At 36.3% G+C, this 27,966-nt stretch overlaps 1 protein-coding gene across 1 annotated transcript; it reads right to left on the bottom strand.

Annotated features, from left to right (window-relative positions):
- Window positions 1-12,997: 12,997 nt before the first annotated feature.
- LOC128998530 (uncharacterized) lies at window positions 12,998-24,498 on the bottom strand. The gene is made up of 4 exons (XM_054424703.1): window positions 24,411-24,498; window positions 21,434-21,493; window positions 19,208-19,405; window positions 12,998-14,134 (listed from the first exon to the last, which is right to left on the bottom strand). The coding sequence occupies exons 1-4, from the start codon at window positions 24,453-24,455 to the stop codon at window positions 13,241-13,243; spliced, it is 1,197 nt and encodes a 398-aa protein (XP_054280678.1). The 5' UTR covers window positions 24,456-24,498; the 3' UTR covers window positions 12,998-13,240.
- Between the last annotated feature and the right edge of the window lie 3,468 nt (window positions 24,499-27,966).

Below are 27,966 nucleotides of genomic sequence, written 5' to 3' on the forward strand. Positions count from 1 at the left end.
AAGAAACAAATGACTAACTAACATTCATTATCTTGAAAATTGTAGTAAATTCTACAAAACCACTAACAGGATACATATTTTAAACATATATTGTTAGTATAAGATATAGTTTAGTGAGGTAAGTACCTTGCCAACCACTGGAACAGTTTACCTTACTTATCAAAGTGAAAAGGAGTCTTTTCTTAACCACATCACAATAATAGCAATGATGAGAAATGTTATTTAGAGGCACATTAAAAATTAAGAACCATGCCAATATTTCAGTAGCTCTAACCATTAAAGTAGGGCCTAGGCCTAGCCTAAGTTTTATAATTCGGGCGAGTTATATAAAAATTAGTTTATAGTGTCAAAACAGTTGGGTTTCTCATAAAACAAGGCCTTACTGACCAACCAGGGAGTACATGATGCAAGGCAGGTCTAGTGAATGGTTCGCAGGAATTCTGACCTGGAGTCCCGGGCTCAAGTCCTCCCAATAACCAATAGTTCTCGGTATGTTGTAATGTTATCACCTGGTTGTAAGCCTACCTATCTAAAAAAAAAACTTTAAAGGATAGATCTCTCAAGCATAAAAAAATCCATTTATGAGATGATCTCTATCCACTAAAAGCCCTTTGGTTAAAACTACAGTTATCAGTTACTACAGTGGTCGCTCCTCAATACATGTATACATGTATCTCTACGCTAATAATGTATACATGAGGAAGGCAACAATTTTAAAATAAATTAGTTGGGCCTATGAAATAATTTTCACCTTTGCTGGTTCTAAAATCTATCAAAATAATTGATCAGTTTATTTGTTCCTTCGATTTAAATTTACTTTTCATCCATACTGTACCAGCAATTTGCCTTGGTAGCAGATCAAAGGGAAAACAACAAAATATCATAACCTAAGGGAAAAGTGTTAAAATCCTTGTTAACGTAATTGTGTCTCGTCTGTATTTCTACTCTATGTGTAGTATAAAAAGCCTTATTAATATTTTTCAAGAAAAAAGACATGCTAAGAATAGGTTCACGCCCCCGCTCCTGCACCCAAGTGAACAAAATTGGAAGCGTGTTCCTATGGTCAGAGGCGGAGCGGCGGCTCACAGCCCTGCCTAACAACAAGAAACCCCGTGGAGGAAAGGTTCAAGAACAACGCACCGTTTGAGTCGAACAGCTGTAATAAACTCTTTAAAACAATTAACAATAATACATGCAAACCTTAGTCGACATCTTTAACTCTCGACTTTCCTACCAGCTAACACCAATTTCTCATTTAATAGTTCAGTTCAAAAAATGTATTTAAGTTGATCTTTCAAATTCATAATATAAAATTTATTAAAAAACTAACGAAATAACAAATTAACATTCTATTTAAATTTTGTAACAATATTAACCCGTTGAATTATTGAATTTAAACTTTGTAACAAATAACCTTTTATAGGGGCCCCCTAAATCATTGAATAAATAAGAGAAGATCAATGTTGTTCTTAAAAATTAAATAACAAATTACTAAGTCTCTCAGTCCAACAACAGCAACAATAAATACGCCTAAATAAATAGATCTATAAATATAACGGCAATAGTTTATGGGGGGGGGGGTTCAGGCGCAGGTCACCGGAGGACGATTAAGCTGGGCGGAGAGGGGGCCAGCCCGAGTCCAAATGGAGGCCACAGGATGGAAAATGTTTCTCCACCAACGCTCAAGATGGTCAGGCCTCATGGTCCCCTCGGGGGCCCCATCAGGCTTAGCTGACACACTTAACTACACATCGTTGAAAAGAAAAAAGACACCAATAAAATAAAAGTGACCTTTAGGGTACATAAATAAGATTCACTAGGATGACAATTAATAACATCGGTGTTTTCTCATTCCCCGTCATAGAGCCTCTAAAAAACAGCACGTTGACAGACAGAAGTAAGAAGATCTCCCGGAGCAGACAGCTGTTCACTGGGGACGTCAGAACATCGACACTGACATAACACGTAATATACAAAATTTGAACAAAAAATTTTAGACAAAAAATGAGTCATCACATTCGTCGGTGGAACGTGGTCACAGCTCAACAGCAAGCTACAAATAGTTGCTACGCTACGGTAAAACCACCTCAACACCTTCTTCTTCGCCGAGACCATCTGTGCCGGTAAGGCTGTGTCATTAAAGAAATAAAACATAAAATACTCTTTGATACTTTAAATCTTACTATTTACATTTATTCACTTGCGGCGGTGGATCAACCCTCATTTTTATTCACTGTTTCGAAATATTCGTCAAGGGTATAGAAAGGCTTGGTTCCCAAGTAGCACACATCGTTGGCCCAATGTTGGGAAATGGTCGGCACGGTTGGGAAATGGTTGGCAGAAATTTTAACGATTTGCCAACGTTGGCCCAACGGAAACTGGTATTCGTTGGCCATACAAAGGAAAGAATCGTTGGGCCTTCGTTGGGTTTAAGTATAAAAAAAAATTAAAACGCATTTTAACGAATTCATTTATTTAAATAAAGAACATAAATGTTATGGCAGCAGAATATAAGACAAATATTGGAAAAATTTGGATCTGTAGGCTTGGTTATTAGCCATGACTTCAGGGCAGTGCTAAATTTCCATGTTTAAATGTTTTTTTGTAGGTCTTGGGACAGGTTGTTGTAGTTGTTGATCCTAAGCGCCATGGTCGGGAAAGCGGTTTTGTCTTGTTTTTTGTTGCGTAGAGAGTCTACAGAAGAGAAGGTCTATTTCATGATTTTGTCTTGTTTGGTGTTTGTGGACGGTATTTCTTGTCGGAAACTTTTGAATGTTACTTTTAACGTTTGCTGCACATAACAGAATGGAGTGGCTATAGACTGTTAACATTTTTGTTTCAATGAAAAAGAGTCTGGCAGTAGTCCAATCTTTCGCTTAAATTATAATCCTAACAGCCTTCTTTTGTTGCAAAAGAACTTCATTACAAGTAGGCGCATGCCCCCAAAGTAGCAGGCCGTAGCTCAGGACGCTGTGAAAGATAAAGTGGTAGACCACCATAGTAGATATTGTGGGGTTAATTTTGATAGTTTGCGTAACTGGCACACTAATCTTGACAGCCTTCTACAAACAACCTTGATATGTTCAGCCCATGTCAGTTTGTGGTAGATGGTGAAACCGAACAGATGGACTTGGTCCAAATGATCTCAATTTGGTCATATCGAGTTAAGGTGCACACGATCTTTTAAGTCTTCTCGTTCAGCTTAAATCTGTTGGCCGAGAACCATGCCTTGGCTTCCTCGAAAGGTGTTTCTGCCGTGTCTAGCGCAAGAGCAGAAGTAGAACCTGTTGAAAAGATGGTGGATTGTTTGGGTCTTGTCCATTGGTCTTTAATGGGCACCGCTAAGCGATATCACATTCAAATCAAATCAAAATCATGTTTATTTCAGGAAAGTATGATACATAGTTAAAATTTTGTATCAGTAAGCTTTCACGGTTATTACATAAGCATGTTGGTTATGTTATAACAAAGATAAGGCTAAGTAACAAACTGACATACAAAATATGAAATGCTTCTCACATAGGCTACTGCCTGTGGGTGAGAGAATTTCGCTGTCAGGAAATATTGGACACCCACACTAACTGCCTTGGACCACAGTTTGTTATTGTTCGGACCACGACCATCAGGCGGCTGGTAGTCCTGCTGAACCACCATGCTAAAGTTCCTTGGGGGACATGATGTTGTCACGGAGTGTTTTCTGCGTTAAAAACTAATGATAATTTGGCAGTTGCTGTTGCAAAGTATGTCATAAAGGGGTTGTTTGTGGCGAATATCGGACAAGTCTTGACATGTTAGAGTCCAGGGGCCTATTGCATAAAACTACAAGTACAAGTTTACATATTTACAGTTTACAGGTCCCTGTAATTACAATTTATCAATTACAGGTGTTGCTAGAATAATTTGTATACTTGTAAGAACAAGTACAAAAAATGTTAACAGCTGATTACAATTTTACAATAAAATTACACATACGTCTTCGAATTTCCCATATAGGGAATAAGCTATTACCGTAGGTCTTGGGTAAGACCTAGACCCGGGAACGATTTACTTTTTAGATTTGATGCCAAAAACACCAAATTCATATATATTTGTGTGTGTGTCCGTCCGTTAGCGCGATAACTCAAGCAAAAATGATTTGATTTTGATTAAATTTGGTACAAACTTGTAACCTACGTTTATTCGTACGAGTTCACGAACCAGCATGATCGGACCATGGGAACGGGAGTTTATGGGGGGTTTTATGGGGTAAAAATTAGTTTTCTAATTTTTGACCCTCAAAACACAAAATTTCCCGATTTCTCTTCAGACCTTTTTAAAGAGCTTAAAAAACAAATAATTTAGTAAATCAAAGTATTTTTGTACGGCTATTGGTAACGGAGAAAATTTAAAAAAAAATTTAAATTTTTCTAACTCCCATGTTATTCTTATGGAGAATATTGTAAAATGTTGTAGTTTGCTTGGTTATTGATATATTTTGATCAAACCTGGCAAATTTATTTATTTTATACTAAGCTATTATTATTTTACTGAAAAATACACTATTAGTTGCCTTGTAGCAGCTACGTACTCGTTAAGTCTAATGTTATTTAAATAGATTTAGGTTAATTGAAAATCAATTCAGACAAATGGAAATTCGCTTAGTCGGCTGGGTTGCTGTGGCGGGGGTATTTATAGTTAGTGGACAGTCTATTAAATTAATGTTAATCAATAGTTAACTAATTAAATTAGTGATCATCAATGCTATATTCCTTATTTGACTATGTCATTAAAAATATTATAGTTAGTTGTTTAGTTTTAAGTTCCAGTTTTAAGGTCCTTCTTCGGCGTTGTGGATCAGAAGAATCATCACTATTCCACACCTTTGTCTTAAAAAAGAATAACTTGTAGAATAGCAACAAAGGTTTACAGGCCAAAGAAGCTAGGTAAAAAATTCTTACATTTTTACAGGCATATGTAAAGTTGTAATAACTTTATTGTAAATACAAGTTTACACACCTGTAAAATTGTTAAAAAATGCCTGTAAATTTGAGTTTTTGAGTAGTTGTTACATGTCTGTAACTTGTAGTTCTTGCAACACCTGTAATTACAATTTCTGAAGAATTCTTCAGAAATTTGCCTGTAAACTTGTAAAATTGTAAAATTGTAGTTTTATGCAATAGGGCCCTGATGTGGGTATAGTAATATCAAGCCATTAACTGTAAAACTGTCTTTAGTTAACAACTTACATAACGATATTTTAAATAATCTTAGGGGGAGGGGTGTTAAAATCCTCAGTACGAAGAATGGGTCCCACCATGCTGTTGTGATCAAAACATGGACAGTTACACATACTTGTACACGTATTTGAAACTTAATATTATTGCTACTTGTCCCGTTTCCATAAAGGGAGTGAGGTTAAATTATTAGGGGTTTTGGAGCCTTTCATAATGGTCTGGTAACGCACTTATTCTCCATAATATTAACATTAGGGATATTTTTAATCCATGGGTGGGGGTTAAATAGGGAAATTTTGGGGTTTTTAAATCGTTAAGGTTATTTGGGCCGAATACCAACACTCCTACAAGATTTCAGAATTCTAGATCTTATATACGGTAAGTGGGTAAGTCGGACAGTCCAAGGACAAGATTAATTATCAAAATGGGGATTTTGAGGGGTTTAGAGAGAAGATAGGTGAAAGAATTCATGTATCAAAATGTACACTTTAAAAAGTAGTATACAAACCATTCTTTAAATGTCATATAATCTTACGTTTGTGTACTTAAAATTTGAAGGAATCTTTAAAATTGGGTGGTTTTTATTTTAACTAAAATCATCCCCCCATTTTAGGGTAAAGTAGGCTAAGTAAAAATCACCTAATTGACTAAGAATAAACTTCAGACATACGTTTTCAAGATATACAGGGTGTCCATAAAAACGATAAAATTATACATTTTTGTGTAATTTAAGTAATAAAAATTGAATCGGCCGCCATTTTTTTTCTAATCTGACCAACTTTATTGGTCTTGTGTACCTTAACATGCTTACCAAGTTTCATAATCATCGGTTGAAAAACTTAACAGATAAAAAATATGTTTGTATAAAAAACAAAATGGTTGATACCTAGATAAATAAGGATTTTCGGACATACCTTACCATAAACTATTTTCTTCCTTTTAGCATGAGAATTCATATCCCAAAGTCCTTAAACGGTTTTTATGGACACCCTGTCTATAGCTACAGCGTGATAAACTTTGAAAAATTAGCTATCCATCATTATAGTAATCAAGTCATTAGCTAATTTTCAAATTTTAACACGCTGTAGCTACTATACAAGTAGGTTTATAGAGAACATGCCAAGAGTAAAAAGTCTTAAAATTGCATCTAAAATCTAAAACAACCCAAAAACTCAGGGTGTTCCATAAGAAATTTTAAAGTTAGCCACCATATTGGAAAATGGCGGCTATTTTTGAAACATTGGAATTCATATTTTTTAATCTCATTAAAAACTAGTTGAAGTTGTCCATTTAATGTCCTCTCAAAATCTAATAGTTTCTGAGAAACCAATGGTAGCACAATTAAGTTGTTCACCCTGTTAAGTCAAACACAGGGCTTATCCCAACTCCACGCGGTGGTCAATTTTGGCTCTCACCGCCCTGACTGCTGAGAGTTTGTATTTGAAGTTTGAAATTATTATAAATGTACATAATTTATAACTGTACGAAGCCACAGTAACTAATCAAATAAAGTTAACCAATAAAAAAAAAGAATACTTATGTTTCATTTCAATTTACCTATCATTATTCTAACGTAACCAAACCTAACCTGTCACATGAATAAAGAAGCTATGAATAAATAAAAAAAGTGTAACATTACTTTTGAGACAAAAGGTATATATAGAATATTTTGAATTAAGCATATTACCTCCTCCGAGAGCACAACAAATACACGTTAAAGATTGATGGGTAGCGTAGGGATTATATGTGGCCACCGCGCGGAGTTGGACTGGATCCTTCGGGTGCCATAAAAATTTTCCTCATCTTTAACCTAACCACCATGCGGAGATGGGCTATCACCGTCAAACATGCCCAATACGTTTGTTTATCTACTCCGGGCAGCCAAAAGCCACAACAAATAGGAAAAAAAGAAAGTAAAATTTAAAAAGTAAAATTTAAAGTTCAAGCCTGAATTTGGGGATAGAGGAGTGAAGATGGAAAACATGTTAAATTACAAAGTTTTAGCATAGATTAAACATACTAGGGAGTATGTTTAATCTATGGTTTTAGCTCGTTTAAAATAAAGGGCAATGGGTCCCCTCTGTTTTTTCGATCAGACCCTTGGTGGAGCCGCAACAGACGTTTAAAAAAAACCTGCATTCAGAATTTTCAAAATTTTCCATTTTAAATATTTTGGGGGTTGAAAACGGAAAGTGTCACTTTTCGGAATTTTCCCGATGGTTTGGCACCGCGACCCGTCATTGTGCTCAATTTCATCCCCCTAGCCCATCTAGAATATGCTTATTCTTCATAATCTCGTAGATGCTTAATCCGAGAAATTTTAAATATTTTGGAAGTAGGGAATATTTTTTGGGGGTGAACATTTTGCAGCTCCAATCCTAAAGCCTGCCGTGGGTATTTAGAGATTACCTAGTTGATCACGCGACACTTGGTCGTTGTCGCGGTGCATAAATGTTCCCATTTAACTGAATAGAACTTGAGTTGCGCCGCAGCTGTCGCAGTGCATAAAACTGGCCTAAGAGATGAGGTGATGATGGTAATGTCTCTATGATCGTGGGAGGTAAAACATAGGCGTCATGATTACGTATTGCAGTAATTATCACATAGATACCCCAGGAAATACTCACAAAAATACAGGTTTATTTCACTGTTAGTTACAGTGAAATAAAGACCAAAATTTTATCTTTTTTGTCATTGTTGCAATTAGCAAGAATTTATATTGGCATGGGAGGCCTTTGTTCCGTTTGCTCTCCTTATACCAGGTGTCTGAAAAAGAACTGAAACATTTTGAAGGCAAATACTGATACCAAATAAGAGACTATTTTTATGTTTTATATATGTATTTAAAGCTTAAATTCTCAAGTTGTATTAGAAGATTAGTATAACTCGATATGAGCACCATTAGCGGCCCAGCATAAATCAAAGTGAAATTTAACCTCTTCCCAGGTTTTGGTCAGTACTTCAGGGGATATAAACGGTGCCATTTAATGTGACATTTTATATGAGTATTTTTCCCCCTTGCTGACATTGAGATGGGGATGGCCCTGTCTATTTTCAACAGGATGGAGTGCCGCCACACTACAGTTTGCGTGTGCGAGAAGCGCTGGATACTCGTTTCGACGATTGGTGGATTGGCAGGGAAGGGCCCCATCCAATAGCCTCCTAGGAGTCCAGATATGATTTCTCTGGACTTTTTCTTTTGGGGGGCAGTAAAGAATTATGTATACTCGGTGTAGATTCGGGATCTGAATCACGTCCAACAGAGTATAGTCGCATGTGTTGGTGCAACATCCCCTGAAGTACTGACCAATACCTGGGAAGAGGTCAAATTTAACTTAGATTTATGCTGGGCCACTAATGGTGCTCATATCGAGTTTTACTAAGTTTATAATGAAACTGGAGAATTTAAGCTTTAAATACATATATAAAACATTAAACATGGTCTCTTATTTGGTATCCAAGTTTGCCTTTAAAATGTTTCAGTTCTTTTTCGGACACCCGGTATTTTCTTTACCATGTACAGTATAATATTATTAACTTTATTCGTAGATATATTATAAATAATCATAAGCTTAGCATTGACCTCTGGCTGTGGTAATTCAACATGCATTAAACTGGATTAGCCGTTAGTTGGTTTAAACGTTCTTATAACGTTTTTCTCAGTTATTTCCCCCATCTATTATTTTTGTTAGAAGTATTTTGACCCTATTATTAAAGCTTATTAATTACAAAAAGGGAGTTTGCCACTCAATTGCATTTCATTTTGTGAAATAATATTGTTAATAAATACAAAATTATTATATTTGTTAAGTCACATCAACACACTATTAGTCATTGTCAAACACAATGAATTGAGAAAATAATAAATAATTGTCATACCTGTATTTAAAGTTCAGATGCATCAGCAGCTCCTTAACTTTAGACGTTATCACTTTCTTCGTCACCTTCTGGCTATAATGACTGCCAAACTTGGCCAAATATGCATAAGCAGTTTTGAAGAATGTGTCATTTTTGAAATATCAAAGTTTATAGGTTTCTAGCCTCAGCCAATCTTGAGTATCCGGGGAAGGGTAGAAAAGAATGCAGGTGAAGGCAAGTGGCTTATTTACAAATATTCATCCAGAGGGTGAGGGTTTGTTAACAAATAGTTGTTCTGAGGCTGGGGTTTGTTAACAAATGTTGTTCTGACGCTAGGGTTTGTTTTACATATAGTTGTTCTGAGGCTGGGGTTTGTTAACAAATAGTTGTTCTGAGGCTAGGATTTGTTTTACATATAGTTGTTCTGAGGCTGGGGTTTGTTAACAAATAGTTGTTCTGAGGCTAGGGTTTGATTACAAATAGTTGTTCTGAGGCTGGGGTTTGTTTACAAATAGTTGTTCTGAGGCTGGGGTTTGTTAACAAATAGTTGTTCTGAGGCTAGGGTTTGATTACAAATAGTTGTTCTGAGGCTGGGGTTTGTTTACAAATAGTTGTTCTGAGGCTAGGGTTTGTTAACAAATAGTTGTTCTGAGGCTAGGGTTTGATTACAAATAGTTGTTCTGAGGCTGGGGTTTGATTACAAATAGTTGTTCTGAGGCTAGGGTTTGATTACAAATAGTTGTTCTGAGGCTGGGGTTTGATTACAAATAGTTGTTCTGAGGCTAGGGTTTGTTAACAAATAGTTGTTCTGAGGCTGGGGTTTGTTAACAAATAGTTGTTCTGAGGCTTGGGTTTGTTTTCAAATAGTTGTTCTGAGGCTGGGGTTTGTTTACAAATAGTTTTTCTGAGGCTGGGGTTTGTTAACAAATAGTTATTCTTAGGCTAGGATTTGTTTACAAATAGTTGTTCTGAGGCTGGGGTTTGTTAACAAATAGTTGTTCTGAGGCTAGGGTTTGTTTACAAATAGTTGTTCTGAGGCTGGGGTTTGTTAACAAATAGTTGTTCTGAGGCTAGGGTTTGTTTACAAATAGTTGTTCTGAGGCTTGGGTTTGTTTACAAATAGTTTTCTAACAGGGAATACCGTCACTTTGGTCACCTGGCCTGAAGAAAGCGCAAAAGAGAAAGAGATTAAGTGACCCTTGCTGATTCCTTTCGGAGGGTCTGGAATAGTGTGCATAAACAGTACAACTGTTTTCAGCCCAGGGCGCTACTCACCCTAAACCCGTGTCTGACCTTATTTAGGTTTGTTCAAAAACAAGTAAAATACAAACTAGTATTCTTTGCAATCCTTTTTTTTTTACAGAATTAACTCCCCATGTATTCACACACTTCCTGAATCATGTCAAACTTTATTTATGCATAAAACAACGCAAAAGGATATATTTTCAATTTCCTCTAAATATTGCTATAAAAAGTTACCAGCTTTCCAATATTGGAACATGGAAATTGAAAATAATTTAGGGTGTGCTCAATCATTATTGAGCGGGTCACACATGTTTAAGTATCATTCAAATATTAAAATTAGGTAAGATAAGATTCATATGATTATGTATTTAGATCATACTAGTGGCATTAATGAGGATAAAACTTAAGCAGATAAATATACAGACTGTCCCAAAAGTCCCGGACCGGTTTATTATTTTCTAAACGATAACAGATAAATCAATAAGATTTTGCAAATCAACACCACACTTAAAAATCTACTTTTTTAAGGAACTATCAATTTTCTGTCATATCATGGGGACGTCCCACGAGGAGTCAGAAGGAAATCTTAAATAGGAGCATAGGTCAATATGCACATCAGTTTAAAGGGCTTAGCTAGCAGAGTTCAATGCCGGAAACCGCGCCTCGAAAGGATCACCCGTTACAAAATGGCGGCCGTTCAAAGATTTCTTGAACCTGCCATTTTGAATCTTTGAACGACTGCCATTTTTTACTCAGGCGTTCTTTTGAGCTTGAATTTACGGCATTGTAATCTACTAGTGAAGACCTTTAATTTGATGTGCATATCGACCTATGCTTACGTTAAAAAAATTTTTCCGATTCCTAGGGCTGTGCCCCCAAATGCAAATTAAATGAATCTTTGAACCACTGTCATTCTTGACTTGGTTGTCCGTTTGAGTTCAAATTTACAGCATTATATTCTGCTAGTAAAGACCTTTAATTTGATGTACATGTCAACCTATGCTTCTATTTAAGATCTCCTTCTGACTCCTTGCGGGACGTCCCCATGATGTGACAGAAAATTTATATTTCCATAAAAAAGTAGATTTTTAGGTGTGGTGTTGATGTACCAAATCTTATTGATTTATCTGTTGTCGTTTAGAAAATATTAAACCGGTCCGGGACTTTAGGGACAGTCTGTATAATTCCAATACTTGCTCATATGTAGAGAAACAAAAATAATACTTTAGACCTAACTGTAAGTTGATTAAAGATTTAACAATCTAGTCACCATCTCACATTGAACCTGATAGCAGTCTAGACTGCCCATGTATGTAAGTACAATTGGAACTTATTATTATACAATAATTGAAACCCCTTTGCTGTCGAATGGCGAGTATAGGTCGCCGCCCGCCTGTTTCCCGACTGCTCGAAAATGGCGACCTATACTCACAAAAAAAAAAAAAAATTTAAAAAGTTTACCTTTGCGATTGAATGGCGAGTATAGGTAGCTGGGCGCCGTTTTCCTGACTGATCAAATGGCAACCTATACTCTTTTTTACTTTTTTTTTTTAATTCGACCTCAAAGGGATTTAAACTAAACTTATTTCCTGCTAACTAGCTCAAGGACATTAACAGAAGACAGTCATCTGAACCAAAGCCATCCATAACTCCCGTAGAGCGTATAGAAGAAAGGTATCACAATCAGGGCATTGGAGGTGTTATATTTAAATTGGGTTCCTACAGTAGTAAATGAATATATAATCTAACAATTATATCCAACAAATGAACAAATCCGCCAACAATGAAATCAGCTAATTTAGCTAGCAGGAATGTTCTTTCACACTCGCAAACTCGAGTGGGAATGAATTAAGAGAAAATGAGCTATTTTGCATACTGCTTATAGTTGTTTGTAGATGTGGCAATTTGATCATTTCCATGAGGGGAAAATGTTTAAGCCCTACAAAATAGTTTGGAAAGAAATTGCAAAATTTTATGTTTTGGGGGTCAAAAATGGGAGGAACTATTTTTATCTCCAACACCGTTCCCATGGTCCGATCATGGTGGTTCAAAAACTCATTTGAATAAACATATCAAATGCCATAAAAATTTAATAACTTTTATTGGAGTTATCACGCTAACGGATCCACATATTTATTAGCAAATTTCTTGAAATATGAGTTTGAACGGATGGTGTTTTTGGCCTCTAGGAACATGAAAGGAAAAAAGTAAATCGGTTCCGGGTCTAGTTCTTATCATGTGATGGAACTTATAAAACACTTAGTCACCCCAAACCAAATCTAACACTACCTAAATTAACAAGATACAGGAAAAAAAACAATAAAAAACATGAAAATCAAGAAAAGTTATTATTTATTTAGACATAGATATAGTACATTCCCTCTCATTCGGATGCAATTGGTTCAAACATCAGATAGTTCAGACGGCTCCGCACATTATTTTGTCAACAGCCATGAAAAACATACAAGTACCTGTTTATCCAGTGCTGTACCAATGCTGTATTCTTACACTTCTTAGTAAAAGAATACAGTTCAATAATTTTTCACATATGATTTAGTTTAGTGGATGGTTTAGTAACATATCCACTATCCAGTCAATTGTCCATTGACTTCTACTGGTTTGGACTAATATTAGTTTGGGGAAGAGTTTAGTCCTGTGGGGTTTAAATGAGAGGAAACCCATTGTACGTATAATCAAACTTTACTCCTCACTGACTACATATTAAATGCTGTTCTGTTAGAATTAATCAGTCGATTTATGAAACTGAGCAGGAAAGGAGGTTGGTCTCTTGGGTGATGAATTCTTTACTACAGCTAATACATTCACATAAACTAAAAAAAAAATACAAAACGGCTAGTACCTAATAACACAGAAAACTTAGACCTTACTACCTAGCTAAAACAAGTGTTATAAATTAAAAACAACTAATTTAATGGTATAATGCTCTTTTCTTGGTTTCCACTTTGAACATAAGGTATGTGTTGAGAAGATGAAGTCAATGCTAACCTTGGAATTCCATCAAAATTGGGATTTCCTGTTTGTGCGGGTTGGGGTTGGGGGAAAATTGAGTTACTATCCCTGCCACCTGGAGAGTGCTTACTTTGAGGAAAACCTCTGTTTAAATCAGTCCCCTGAGTAATTTTTTGATTGTAAATATTATTTTTGTTAGGACCTTCTTGCCCATATGCGTACAGACTATCTTCTTCTATATCAGAGACTCCTTTCTTGGATTTCCTGTAGCAAACAGGGCCTACCACAGGGTGGTTATTTCTCAGAACTCTGTGAGGTGACTGGTTATTGTATATGGTATTGTCTTTTTCGTGTGTTACAAGGGGTGTCAATGGTATATTCCTGTGCGACTGATTGTAACGTACATGAGGTTGGGAATTTGCTACATTGTTGTAGCGTACATCAAATTGGGGATTAGCTAAACTGTGAGGTATTTGACATTGGGGGTTAGCTACATTGAGAGGTATTTCAGATTGGTGATTTTCTACATTGTAAGGTATTTGACATTGGAGATTAGGTACACTGTTAGGTATTTCAAATTGGGGGTTGGGTACACTGTTAGGTATTTCACATTGGGGGTTAGCCACATTGAGGGGCATTTCACATTGGGGATTTGCCACATTGTAAGGTATTTCACATTGGGGCTGCAGAGGAGAATTTTTAGGATTGTCACAAGACGCACCATCAAAATCAAAAGTAACTGCCTGATTTCCATTGCTACCAACTCCACTCATGAAGCTGGAGAGTACAGATGCCAAGGGTCCCAACATTGCAGCACCAAATGATGGGCTTCCTTCGCAGCCTTGACTCTGAAAAATGTTTTTTTTTTCAACCCATCATTACAAATTAACAACAAAGTAAACACTAATTTAGAAACTATTCAACCTACAATCTCAGACTCATATCCGATATTTTATTTTATACTGTATAGTTAAATATAATAAGATAAAGTGATACTCATCCACTACAGAATCAGATCTCCCACTAATAATGAGACGGGTAAGAGAGGGGTATGCAGGTATTAGGAGTTGATGAATTACATGGTATTTTTTTCTGGTGGTATGCAGCTTGCACAAAGGGAAGGAATAGGCACAATCAATGGGCCTGGAGGCAAGAGGTTTAGGGTTGTTGGGGGCACAAAAAAGATAAGATTAGGTGGAGAGGGGGAGGAGTGCAATTATCTCTCAAGCTCATATCACATTATAAGCCACGGGCCTGTGTTCTACGCTCGATCATCCAAAAGATCAGTCAAATAACACGGAAGATTGGACAAACAAGACTCTACAGTAGATTGGAAATGGTTTATTTACTAACACTTGAGTTTGCCCATCAGAGGTTTATTTTGACAACAGTCATTATTTTAAAGCTTAATTTGGTTTTTGAGTCAAAATATTTATTTATAAATTTAGTTTTCCACAGAAGTTATACCAACAAGTAATAACACCAAGATAAGAGAAAAAAAATCATTTGTTAAAGTTTTTGTATGTAGAGGAAAGTACAGTAGACCTTAATCGAATCTGGACCAACTGCTACTTGGATTAACCTTCTCTGCCTGGTCAAAAATAGAGGTTGATTAATATGCGTTTAACTTATAAACTTGTTTAACTTATTTGTTTTAACCTGCTCTTTTATAGGAATTGAGAGACATTAATTCCAAACCTAATTGCAGTAATAAAATATAATCGTGCCTGCAAAGGTATAGTATTGTCATGAACTAGACTTTTCAAAGTAAATTTTAGAGCCTGATTGTAAATACTTAATCGAGTAAGTGGTGTTTATTGTGTTTGGCATGAGTTAGTAATAAAATTAGCTTGGTTAAAAGTAAAACTAAACTTGGTGATTTTCCCAACAAAATATTCATATTTTCAAAAGCAAAATGTGCCGATGTTAAGTATTGTATTGTGTGAGGACTGAGGAGCAGACTCAAAGCTTATTCTGTGTCGCTTCTCGGCCTGTTGGCTACGATCAAAGTGTAGGCTTTAGGGACCTGGGATAGCTCCAACTGCGAAACTCTCACCCGCCTCAAGAGTCAACCATAGGCTTGCCACCACGCTATCGAAACAATGTGTGTCTGAAGCCATTCCCTGGAGTCACAACATCTAATTGACCCTCCAGTGTCCAGCAGTAGCCAAAGACATAAGCTACATATGGCGTAATATGGTCAAAACTGTCCTATTAATATTGTATTCCTTTGTCGGGGTTAATTTTGTATATTTTATTATTGTACTATGCCAAGCTTATTATGTAATTTTAAGTATAATACTCTCCTAATATTTTATATTTTATATTCAATATTGTAATACACTTGCATTGTTGTACTACCCATCACATTCTATGTACCACTTTATTACTCCCATTACTTCTTATTTGTTTGCTTATGTAAATACAAAAATAAAGTCTAAAAGCCCCCCAATATCTTTCTATGGTAGGTACAACTATGTTATTAACATGTTCACTTTGCAAACTTGAATTTTGTCGAGCACAGTATATTTTCTAATAAATCTTGCAAAACCAAACATAACATAATAATATGAACATCAAATGATAGTGGGGGAGCTACGTATATCAAAACTGCAAATTGTGATAAGAAAACCCCTTTTGGTATGAATGTAGGTTATGGTCCGACAACTAAAATAAGATGGGGAGGCATTGCCTAAGGTTGTTATAATCCAAAATTGCGGCCATTTTTCAAAATGGCTGCCCGTATTTTGTGTTTACTTAGTTATTCACTGATAACAGCTTGAAAATGGCATTAACACTATTAAAAATTGGTATAATCTTAATCTGGAGATTCCGGCCTTTAATTTAATACCAAGTTTGTAATACATTACAATTAAATATCATCTCTATAATCTAAGGCTGAAAATGTACTTGTTTTCAGCCAATTCTGAAGGTCACCAAAAAGCTGTTTATTTTTAGAGTTAAGTTTTTTACCTAGAACGTGTTATTTACAACGTGTTTTTCACCTTTGCCTACATCCATTTTGAGACATAAGGAAAATAAAAAATAATGCAAAATCACTGGAAAGTTCTTCTTCTTCCTTGAGATATTTTTTCCATAAAATATAAGAGGAAAAAAAGTTAACAAAATTATGACACTTTCAATTATTTTTCTTTACCTGGTTGCCAATGCTAAATAGACAAATATTGCCAAACAGCTGATTCTACTAGTCATTGTTGTGTTTATTATTATGTGTCGCTCACGTTCTGAGTGTAGTTTTATTAGGAAAACCTGTACAAATTTGGCCGTCGAACCGGGCCTAACACGGTGCCAGTTCTGGGGGTTTTATTTTTTTCTGATTCTAGTGAATGAAGATTGGATTCTAAAAATGGTAAAGCGGTTACACTTAGTTCCTCAGATTGACTTGGGTGGATATTAACCAAAAGCTGTTGATTGGACCATTTTTATACTGTGCCAAAAGAAAGATAAGTAATGATAGTTTGCTTTGTTCTGCAAATAATAAAAATTTAAATGCTTGTAGCACTGGATATGTAACGCTTGTCAAAAACTTTCAGAACTTCATGATGATATAAATGGTTTACCCGCCGATATTGATATAAATGTTTTCAATGAAAATTCGTGTGGAATTAAATGAATCAGAAATACCCCCGCCGCAGCAAACCTGCAGAGTAAGCGAATTTCCATTTGCCTGAGTTGATTTTCAATTAAATGTATATTTAATTAACATTAGGTTTTATGAGTACATAGGCTTGCTGCTACAGGGAGGGCAAAAAAGTGGGTTTTTTAGTAAAATATTAATAACTTAGTACTGTATAAAATAAATAAATTTACCAAGTTCGATCAAAATGTATACTGTACATAAACAAGCAAACTACAACATTCTCCATAAGAACAACATGGGAATTTTAAAATAACAATTTTTGGAATTTTCTCCGTAACCAATATTTGTACAAAAACACTTTGATATACGAAATTATTAGTTTTTTAAGCTCTTTAAAAAGGTCTGGAGAGAAATTGGGAAATTTTGTGTTTAGGGGGTCAAAAATTAAGAAAACCAATTTTTACCCCATAAAACCCCCTGTAAAACCCCGTTCCCACGGTCCGATCATGCTGGTTCGCAAACTCATTCAAGTTTATCCCGCCTTGCACCTTCAAACCAAATTTCATCAAAATCGGTAAAAACTTACTCAATTTATGGCGTTCACACACACAAATATTATATAAAAATTTTAACGAATGGTGTTTTTGGCCTCTGGGGACATTAAAATGAAAAAGTAAATCGGTCCTGGGCCTAGGTCCTACCATGCCAACTACGGTAATAGCTACTTCCCTATAGGAAAATTAGCTAAAAATGGTGTTGGTAGAAATATTCTGCAACTTATTAAATAAAGCGTGTTTTTTATTCGGTGATACAAATGTTCTGTAAATAAATTTACGTTTATTACATTATTACTCTATTACTCAATTTATTTACTTAGCTTATACCTAAAAACTTAAAAAATTATCAGAAACACCATTTTGCATTATGTATATCAAAAGAAAATATATAAAACCCAAAATACGGGCAGCCATTTTGAAAAATCTCCGCCATTTTGGATTATAGCAACTTTGGTCGGTGCCTCCTCATCTCATTTGCATTGCCTAACCTTAAACTACATTCCCGCCATAGGGCATTCTCTTATCACAATTTGCAGTTTTCTTATGGTTTTTTTACTTTAGCTCCCCCACCATGAAGCTGAGTTAAATTGGTACAATATCGATAAAATATATTTATTCCAGCAGTATTTTACAGGTACACCGTTGCTCATTTACCCAACATCCCAACGTTTAAACTATCTGACCTAGACCAGGTCCCTTGGATACGTCCTAGTCTTAGCTGAGCGACAGGATAGAGGCAAACAACACGACCGACCGTCAGTCTACAACCTGTGGCTAACATGTGGTGGTTTAATGGGTTTTAAAGGCAATAGTCGAATGGTAAAAATGATTACACGACAGCAGCAAGAACAGGCAGACATCAGTCTGTAATGAACTGTGCATTGGTAATAGTATATTACGTTACTAGTCCTGAAAATAAGTGTTTACTGGACGAGTGTGGTTGTTCCCGTGCGAGACGAAGTTGAGTACAGGATTACCATACGAGTCCGGTACACACATTTTGGACGAGTTACGTATGATAGTTTACGCCATACTACTAAATCTGTACAAATCCTTATATATTTCCACCAACTAAAGGACTAAAAATCATTAGTCACAACCTCTAAGAGAGGTTATGTTTTTGTTTATAACCATTCATTGCCACCTAAATACAGTATAATCAGCTGATTGGTGTCCGGTAATAGTATATTACGTTACTAGTCCTGAAAATAAGTGTTTACCGGACGAGTGCGGGATTACCATACAAGTCCGGTAAACATATTTTGGACGAGTTACGTACGATAGTTTACGCCATACTACTAAATTCGTAAAAATCCGTATATATTACCACCGACTAAAGGACTAACAATCACTGGTCATAACCTCTAAGAGTGGTTATGTTTTTGTTTATAACCACTCATTGCCACACAAATACAGTATAATCTGCTGATTGGTGTCCGGTAAAACTCATTGCAGTACAGTAGTACGCAGTGAAACCCCATTTGATTAAGCTGGCGGCAAACAGCTGTTTTCTGGACTAAATTCTTGCTTGGGAAGTTCGTCAAAATAATGTAGTGTGGCGTAAACATGTTTATAGGGTCCTCACGTCGGTCACCCAGCGAGGACAGGCTCAAGCCATTTACATGTATTTGTGATTTTTTCTGTTGCTGGTGTCATGTCAGTCTTGCTTGTTTTGTCGCTCAGCTAGAACTAGGCCTAAGAGTCATTTAAGAGAGGGTTTTATTGTATAAATGGTCATATGACAAAGTGATTTTGGTACATACATATTCGTCGTTATCAGTTCCGCAGCAAGAACATCCTTGTTCATCTCCAACCTCTACTTGTCCTCTCCAAGGGTCCTCAACCTCATAGTTTCTTCCACCACAACCACAACTACAACCTGAGCCACACCCTTGGGTTGAAGGTATTATCGTAGCTCCGAGGTTCATGTCCGAGTTCTGAAGGCATTGTAAGCATGGAATCTGCAAATCAAAAATAGAGAGAATCAAATAAATATCTCAAATACAATAACTGAATCTATTTTACATATTAGTTTCATGCATATTGTACCTGTTAACAATACATAAGATCATTGTTGAACTATGACTATGACTCTAAATGAACTTTCCCAGTACTATGACGCAAATCACCTCAAGCCGAACCCTGCTAAGACCCAAGTTTGTGCCTTTCACCTAAACAATAGAGAATCAGGCAGTGAGTTGAATGTGAGGTGGCGGGGAGACCGTCTTCAGCATTGTCCTACACCCAAATATCTTGGTGTCATACTGGACCGCACACTGACATTTAAGGCGCATTGTATTGTGACAAGAGGTAAAGTCTCGGCGAGGAATAATATCATCAGGAAGCTCACCAGCAGATGCTGGGGTGCTAACCCTAATGTCCTCAGAATCTCAGCTTTAGCGCTCAGTGTGTCGGCTGCGGAGTACGCTGCACCAGTATGGAATGTATCGTCACATGCAAAAAAGGTTGACATTGCAGTAAAGCCATATCGGTAGCTAATTTTTGGAAAAGCGAAGTCTGATTTCCGGACACGGAAAGTAAAGTAAGTAAGTAAGTATCATTGTTGAAGAGGAAGTTTAAATATATAACATATCTCAAGTTGCCATCAGGAATCATGAACCATGTGTGGGTACCCAATAGGACATCACCAGGAACAATCGTTTTATTTACATACTATTTTTCACACTAGACACTGCAATATTTCCAGCAGAGATGGGAATGGTGCTGACTCCTGGGTGGAGAGATCATTCGCCCATTGTTAGTACCTAACCTAGACATGACTGAGATGGAAATGGTGCTGACTCCTGGGTGGTGAGATCGTTTGGCCATTGATTAGACCTAACCTAGACCTGACTGAGATGGAAATGGTGCTGACTCCTGGGTGGTGAGATCGTTTGGCCATTGATAAGGGGAGACCTAACCTAGACCTGACTGAGATGGGAATGGTGCTCACTCCTGGGTGGAGAGATCATTCGCCCATTGTTAGTACCTAACCTAGACACGACTGAGATGGAAATGGTGCTGACTCCTGGGTGGTGAGATCGTTTGGCCATTGATTAGACCTAACCTAGACCTGACTGAGATGGAAATGGTGCTGACTCCTGGGTGGTGAGATCGTTTGGCCATTGATAAGGGGAGACCTAACCTAGACCTGACTGAGATGGGAATGGTGCTCACTCCTGGGTGGAGAGATCATTCGCCCATTGTTAGTACCTAACCTAGACATGACTGAGATGGAAATGGTGCTGACTCCTGGGTGGTGAGATCGTTTGGCCATTGATTAGACCTAACCTAGACCTGACTGAGATGGAAATGGTGCTGACTCCTGGGTGGTGAGATCGTTTGGCCATTGATAAGGGGAGACCTAACCTAGACATGACTGAGATGGGAATGGTGCTGACTCCTTGGCGGAGAGATCATTTGCCTATTGTTTAGAACTAACCTAGACATGACTGAGATGGGAATGGTGCTGACTCCTTGGCGGAGAGATCATTTGCCTATTGTTTAGACCTAACCTAGACCTGACTGAGACGGGGATGGTACTGACTCCTGGGCGGAGAGGTCATTTGCACATTGTTCAGACCTGACTGAGATGGGAATGGGTCTGACTCCTGGGCGGAGAGATCATTTGCCTATGGTTAGACCTAACCTAGACCTGACTGAGATGGGAAATGGTGCTCACTCCTGGGTCGAGAGATCATTCGCCCATCGATTGGACCTAACCGTCTTCCACGCTAACAATACTAGGCAGACATAAAGAATTATTTTCAAATCAAGATACCGTACATTAATATTTTCCTACACATCAAAATAAATTGAAAGAAAAAAGTGGTTCTTTTTTATTGTGTTGTTTCATTACATTAGGTTAATCTCTACTTGGTAACACAATTATTCCACATTCACAATAGCCAATGCAATTCCCAAATATTCTGTCTGTATGAAGAAAATCTTCCTCTATAAAATTTAAATTTAAAAATTATTTTGCTTACCATAACAGGCGCAGTTCTGATGATTTTTGGATGTTGAGGCCCATCTTGCCCAACAGCTACCTGGAAAACGTAAATCAATAAAATGTCATCAAATTCTATACAATGGACCATGTAAGCTACAACAAACTTACATAGAGCATCAAAGAAAAAGATTTCATACCACAAATGGGCTCTTAAAGTAGTGTTTTATGTGATGTTTAATGAGTTAACGTTGTTATGTACGTTCAACCAATTTTTTTCATTCCATTCCAAAACTCACTAATTGCAGTTTAGCAACACACAATAAAAAACTTATCTTGATTTTAATGTTCATGTTTTTCAGTTGTTTAGGGATTTATCTCTGGAACCTCTTGAAACATTTATTTTCTGTTTTCGATCAACTGTTTGTCTGAAATTGAGCTGCAAAATCTGTAAGGAGCGAGTTTTAACATGACGTGCCTGTACAGAGTGAGTTTTGACATGATACATTTGTATTGAGTGAGTTTTAAATATTAACCCTCGAGCAGGCGCTTCACCAGTAAAATAGAAGCGGGCGTATGCAGAGTTTTATTCCGCAACACTAAATAGCACAAATTTAACCCATTTTACCTGTTGTTGTAACGCAATACTGTATTTAAATGTTGAATAACTTAATTAGGAACCAAATTTCATTGTTAATTTTAACATTAATTGTTCAACTAAATATGAGTAATATTTCAAATCATATATTGAGTAATTTTCTAGTACAGTAACTTATTTAAAGGTACCACTGTTGGTGTTACGAGAGAGGTCGCATGTGGAGCTTTGTTCCGCTTTAATGCAATAATACATATATATGCAAAACAGTGACGTAGCGACAGTGGAACGAGTGGAGCAGTCGCTCCAGGGCTACAAGCACTAGGAGGCGGGGGCTGCGCCAGGCTAGAATTTTTTTTTACTATGTTGTTGTCAAGCATGGTAGGGGCGGAAGCCGGTATTAGAGTTGTTAATTTATTAATATACCACTGTTTCTTTAGAAGTGTTGTTTAGTGCTAATAATGAACTATGAATTTGGTTACAAATATTTCTACAAAGTATGTGGGTGGTGAGGTGGAATGTTTTGAACAGAGAGTTGAGTTAAAGCTGCTAGACCCGCCAAACCCTGCTTTAATTATTACACATTGTCAAAAATCCTGTAAAATTATGTTTGTACAGTTCAATTATGCATTATCTACTAACTAAATGCTTAAACGTCACCGACATCTACCTGCCATTTGTAAATATGCCTCCTTTGCTCAGTTCCCCCTGTTAACATGCAGTTGGTAAAGCTATTCTGTTTTGAGGAGATTTCTAAGTAAGGTTAAGTTCTGTCCAATGAAGTTAATTTAATTTCATTCGCGGAGTTTACCGCGCTAAGCACTTACACAATAGGGCGCACGCGGAGAAAAACTCCGCAAACTGACACCGTGTCACTGAATTGCAACTGACAACAAAATAAGTACCTAGGAATTTCGGGTTAAAAATGGCTTAGGGGGATTCCCAGGATTAGGTGCGTGAAGTATGGAGCAGGACACGACTGCCGGCACCCATTATGCGTATTTATTTTAACAAAAACTACAAGTGCGGAGGAAAACTCCACAAGCGCCCGCTCGAGGGTTAATGAAAGGTATTAGAGTCGCATGACAATTTGAAGCAACGTTATTGGACAGATGGAAAGAGATCAGTTTTGGAAAGGCAGTGATTTCAGGTGTAAGCATTTTGATTGGCTGTGGTGTAATGAGTGAGTTATAGAACAAGCCCATTAAAATAAGTTAGTTTTGGAAAGATACCTTATTTCATACATTAAATTAAAAATGGAAAAAGTTATTTTTGAAAAGGTTTAATGTTAAAAGTTGATACAGATCTTTCCAACAAATCCAGTTATGCCAATATCTCAAAATCGAAAAAAAAACCTGCATAAGTGAGTTTTGGAATAAAATATTATGCCTCAAGTATAATATAGTGTGATAGTAGGATATGAGTTCTTTCAATCATTTTAAATTGGTAACAAAAACTATAAAAAAATCAACTGAATGAAAAAAAATAATGGAAACAAATTGGAAAAACTACAAACAAGTACATTATAAATGTAAATATTTGTTTGCTATCTCTGCAAATTTTCAAATATGAAATAGGTATCTGATTTAAGGATAAAATAAATTATGTTTATCTTCACAAGCTTTTTAACTTCACATTCTTTGTTATTTTTTAAGAGTACGATAATATTAATAATTATGAGCATCTATGTCACCTTATAATAGACTTTCCTTACATTATAAAGGTTTGCAAAAAAAATTGATTTATTCTAACATTTAATTAATATTAAATGGAGAATGTTAAAAAAGCTAAGCTATTAACTCCCACAGTATAGGTATGGATTGAACTTTTTCAAATGATTTTATCTGTTCTCAACCATTGTAAATCTATATGGCCAATACATTTTAAAATTTAGGATTTTGAATGATGCTTTTAATCTGATTATTCTGCTTGTATTCTTATTTATTATTGTGAGTGGAACATATTTCTTGGTTTGAATAGTTGTAATAACTGTTTTAATAATGTAACTTGTCAGTTTTAGTTTGAAAACAACATGTATTTTTATATAAACAACTACTTTTAAATTGTATTACTGTTCTAGGGTTTTACAGAACATTTTTGGTATTGGGAGCTTTTAATTGAATCTGTAATATTCAGTCACTAAACAGAGGGCAAAACATTGGTAAATGTTTGCATTTGTATTTAGGCTATTTCATTCATAATATTTTTTTATGTAGCGACTCAGTTCCTGCACTGCTTTTCAGGACCTAATTTCAGAGTAATTTTTTTTTGTATGTAATGCCGCTTCTTTACGAATAAATACAATTGTCTGTTATTTTATGGAATTCCGTTTTTTTTTTTTTTTTTTTATGATAAAAACTAAGCAGTGGTTGATTTATGGAATTACCGTACCACGAAAGTCACATATAATATATAGAGATACCTGAAGTCCACAGATGGTTAGCACTAGAAGAAACCAGATGATCATGCTGACAACTCAATAACTGCTGCACTTTCTGCTGACTTCATCCATATTAAGGTTAATTTCCAGGTCATTTACTGTTATGCTGAGACAGTCAACCTCAAGGCTATATTGACCTTGCAACACTGCCATTATGAAAGGAAAAGAATTGGACACAGTTGTTCCTGGAAATTACAGTCCTAATAAAATGTTTACCTTCATGAACAGCAGATAGTTTGTTTACTCTTTAAAAAGAGTAAACGAAGTAGTAAGTAAGTAAGTTTTTAACAATATAACAGACACATTTTTTCTTCACATATCAATCAAATGAGGGGAGTAAACTGACGCCGGATCAACTGTCGCCTGGATTAACAGCTCCTTCCAAACCATAATTTATAGATTATTTATAGATAATTATAGAGGATTTTTTTATCATTTATAGAGGTCGATTTATACAAGAAATTTAAAAACTAGTTGATTTAACCGACCTTCTCTAGGAATCTAACATTTAGATGGAATAGTGTGATTTTTCTGCTTTAAATTTTCATGTGTTGTTCATAACAAAACTAGATCTGGTCAAAGAATATTATTATACTTTATTACTTCTATGAAGATGGTAATGGAAGTCCAGGGCCGTATGTAGAATTCATGAGGCCCCCGGCAACTTCTCACCTGAGAGGCACCTCTATCTTCTGATTCTTCGAAGGTTGGAACTTAAGGGTTTAGTTTAGAAATACACGTTGTATTGTTTCAACATGATGAATTGACCTTTTGTTTTCAACCATCCGATCGGCAAAATATAAGATACTAGCTACTAAATAAGTCTATTGTATTTTTTAAATAATAATATTAGAGGTCGGGCCAGACATTTTCTATTTCATTCGGGTTGAGTAAAAAATGTTGTGACCTCCAGGCATCAGATCAAAATCACAAAGATTTAGAAATAATTAATTTAAAATTGTATATTAATTATCGATATACTATAATCGGTTTATACAAAATTTGCAATCGTGGCCGAATCGTAAGCGTCTTCTAAGGTCACAGTAAAATCGTGGACATTTGCTACGGTCGCGGAGAGATCGTGAACATTATGCGCGATTACAGAGACGTCATCTTCCTCTTCTGTGATCGCGGTGAAATTAAAAATGTCTCCTATGGCTGCGGAGAAATATTTAACAACTTGCGCGAGAGCGGAGACGTCATCTCCGTCTCCTCCGATCGCGATGGAATCGTGAACGTCTCATGTGGCCGTGGAGAAAGAGTTTTCATCTTGCGGGAGTGCGGAGACATCATCTTCGTTTCCTTCGATCATTACGAAATCGTGAAGATCTTCCAACTTTGCGCGAACATGATCTTTGACTTCGACTCCCGCGGCCACAATAAAATGCTGGACATCTTATGCGATCGCGGAGTAATAGACACCTCCTACTTTAACGGCGAAATATTTTACGGCCGCGCAGATTTCATCAACTGAAATACATTTATCAAGGAAAAAAATTGAGGCCCCAAGTAAGGCCACCTCCTAGGCTGAGGCCCCCGGCAACCGCCGTTAGGGAAATACGGCCCTGTGGAAGTCTCTATTCCATTACCATCTTCATAGAAGTAATAAAGTATAATAATATTCTTTGTCCAGGTCTAGTTTTGTTATGAACCACACATGAAAATTTAAAGCAGAAAAATCAGACTTTTCCATCATGTAGGCTACATTTTAGACTTCATTTCTTTTCCTACTGCTTCCATACCAATTATTTGTCAAATAAAAAGGTTTAATTACCTATCGTCACTTTGAGGTCCAAGTTTATCCTACTGGATTATGCACATTTCGGTGTGTACGCCATAATGGACTCCATGCCTGTGCATACGTTGCGGAAGTAAAACTATGTTAAATACCGTAAAAGTTGGCTAGGGTTTTATGTGTTTAGTTGGTGAGCTTTCGACAAACCTCTTGACCTCTCACTAATCTTGCCTGATAATAGTTCTTATACAGATCTGACGATGGGGTACACACCAAAATGTGTGTCAGAAAAACTTAGGACAACTAGGCAACAGTTAATTTATCCTGTTAAATTTTAGAGTGTATGACTACACATATTTCATAGTGTGAAATTTAATATCAATAATAGTTGTGTTTTTCTGACAATAGTTATTTGTGCAACTAGTGAGGCAATTGTACTTTGAACTCGAGTTGCACATTATACTTTTCCTACAGTTACCATAAAACAAATAAATTTGTGAAGAAACATAACCTATTTTTACACAGAAGTGAACTTTTAAAATAACATTTAATGTGAAGTGACAAATACAACAGTACAACAGCTGACCAGCTGATTTACAGCCAGTGCTGCCAACGTATTTCGCGCGCATACGACGTTGCCTGCATGTTACGCGCTCACTATTTCGTGCCTTTACGTTGCAAATCTGGAGTGAGACAAAGTAATTAGAGTGAGACACAATTATATTAACATTGTCTCACAATTATGTTAACATTGTCTCACTGATGAGCGAATTGGCCACTTTGCTTTCTCAAATCAGTGAGAGAACATGTACATTGTTTGGTAACTGTAGGAAAAGAGTTAGGCATTAATATTTGTAGCTGAGTTTTTATTTTATCTTCTATAAAATCAATAACACATTTATTTCTACAGAATTTCACAGGTTATATAGTTGTCTGTTTCAACCGACTTTTAGGGTCACTTAAAATAGTGTATACTGTAAACAGATTTTATAGTCTAGGGAGAATTTTATTCATATTGGCATTCATGAGTCATTAGCATGACAAACTATGAATCCATGGCAGCGAGGACAATCCCTTGCTTTGCTGTATATGTTCTACACACAAGTCGGAAGCCTATATATACAGTCAAATGCAGGGTTAAAAGAGGCAGCCAACCTCTTTAAAATACCTTTCTAATTGACAAATTCATTAATAGCCTGTTTTGTTGCACAAAATTAAAAATTATACTTGTATCCATCTAATTATATGCATTAGCAAACATAGAGCCACTTACCGCTGCTGAATGGAGTGGAAAGCCTGTGTTGTTTGTCACAGGGAAAGGGCACATGAGATTTCTCAGGCAAAGATAGTGGTTCTTCTAGTGCGGTGGTCCAGACTGCAGTGGTACGTTGGCAGAGGCAATAGTGTGTGTTGAACAGGAAAGCAAGTTTCTGAGCAAGGTAGAACATGATGGAACCACCTAAGCTATCAATTGAACATGATAATGTGGTGATTACAGCTACCCACAATGAACCTGATGCTACAAAGCATGGTTAGCAGTGCTCCAAGACAGAATATTCTGTTAATTAAGTGTAAAAATACCAAATTGTGTCGGACGGTGTATTTCATCATAGTTAAATCAAATAGTTCCCTATTGCAAAGTGTTAGAAGATTAATTTTAATGTATTGGCAATTTTGACAACTCGAAGTAAAAGAAATCTTATTGAATTGAACCCCGAGGGAAGAAAAATACTAGGAAGGTCAAAATTGAGATCGTGAGACCAGGTCAGAAGAGACCTAAGAAATCTAGAATGAAGAGACTCT

Source organism: Macrosteles quadrilineatus, unplaced genomic scaffold, assembly GCF_028750875.1.
Source record: "Macrosteles quadrilineatus isolate MER2022 unplaced genomic scaffold, UCM_ALF_1.0 Scaffold_7__1_contigs__length_78375512, whole genome shotgun sequence".
Lineage (NCBI taxonomy): Eukaryota > Metazoa > Arthropoda > Insecta > Hemiptera > Cicadellidae > Macrosteles > Macrosteles quadrilineatus.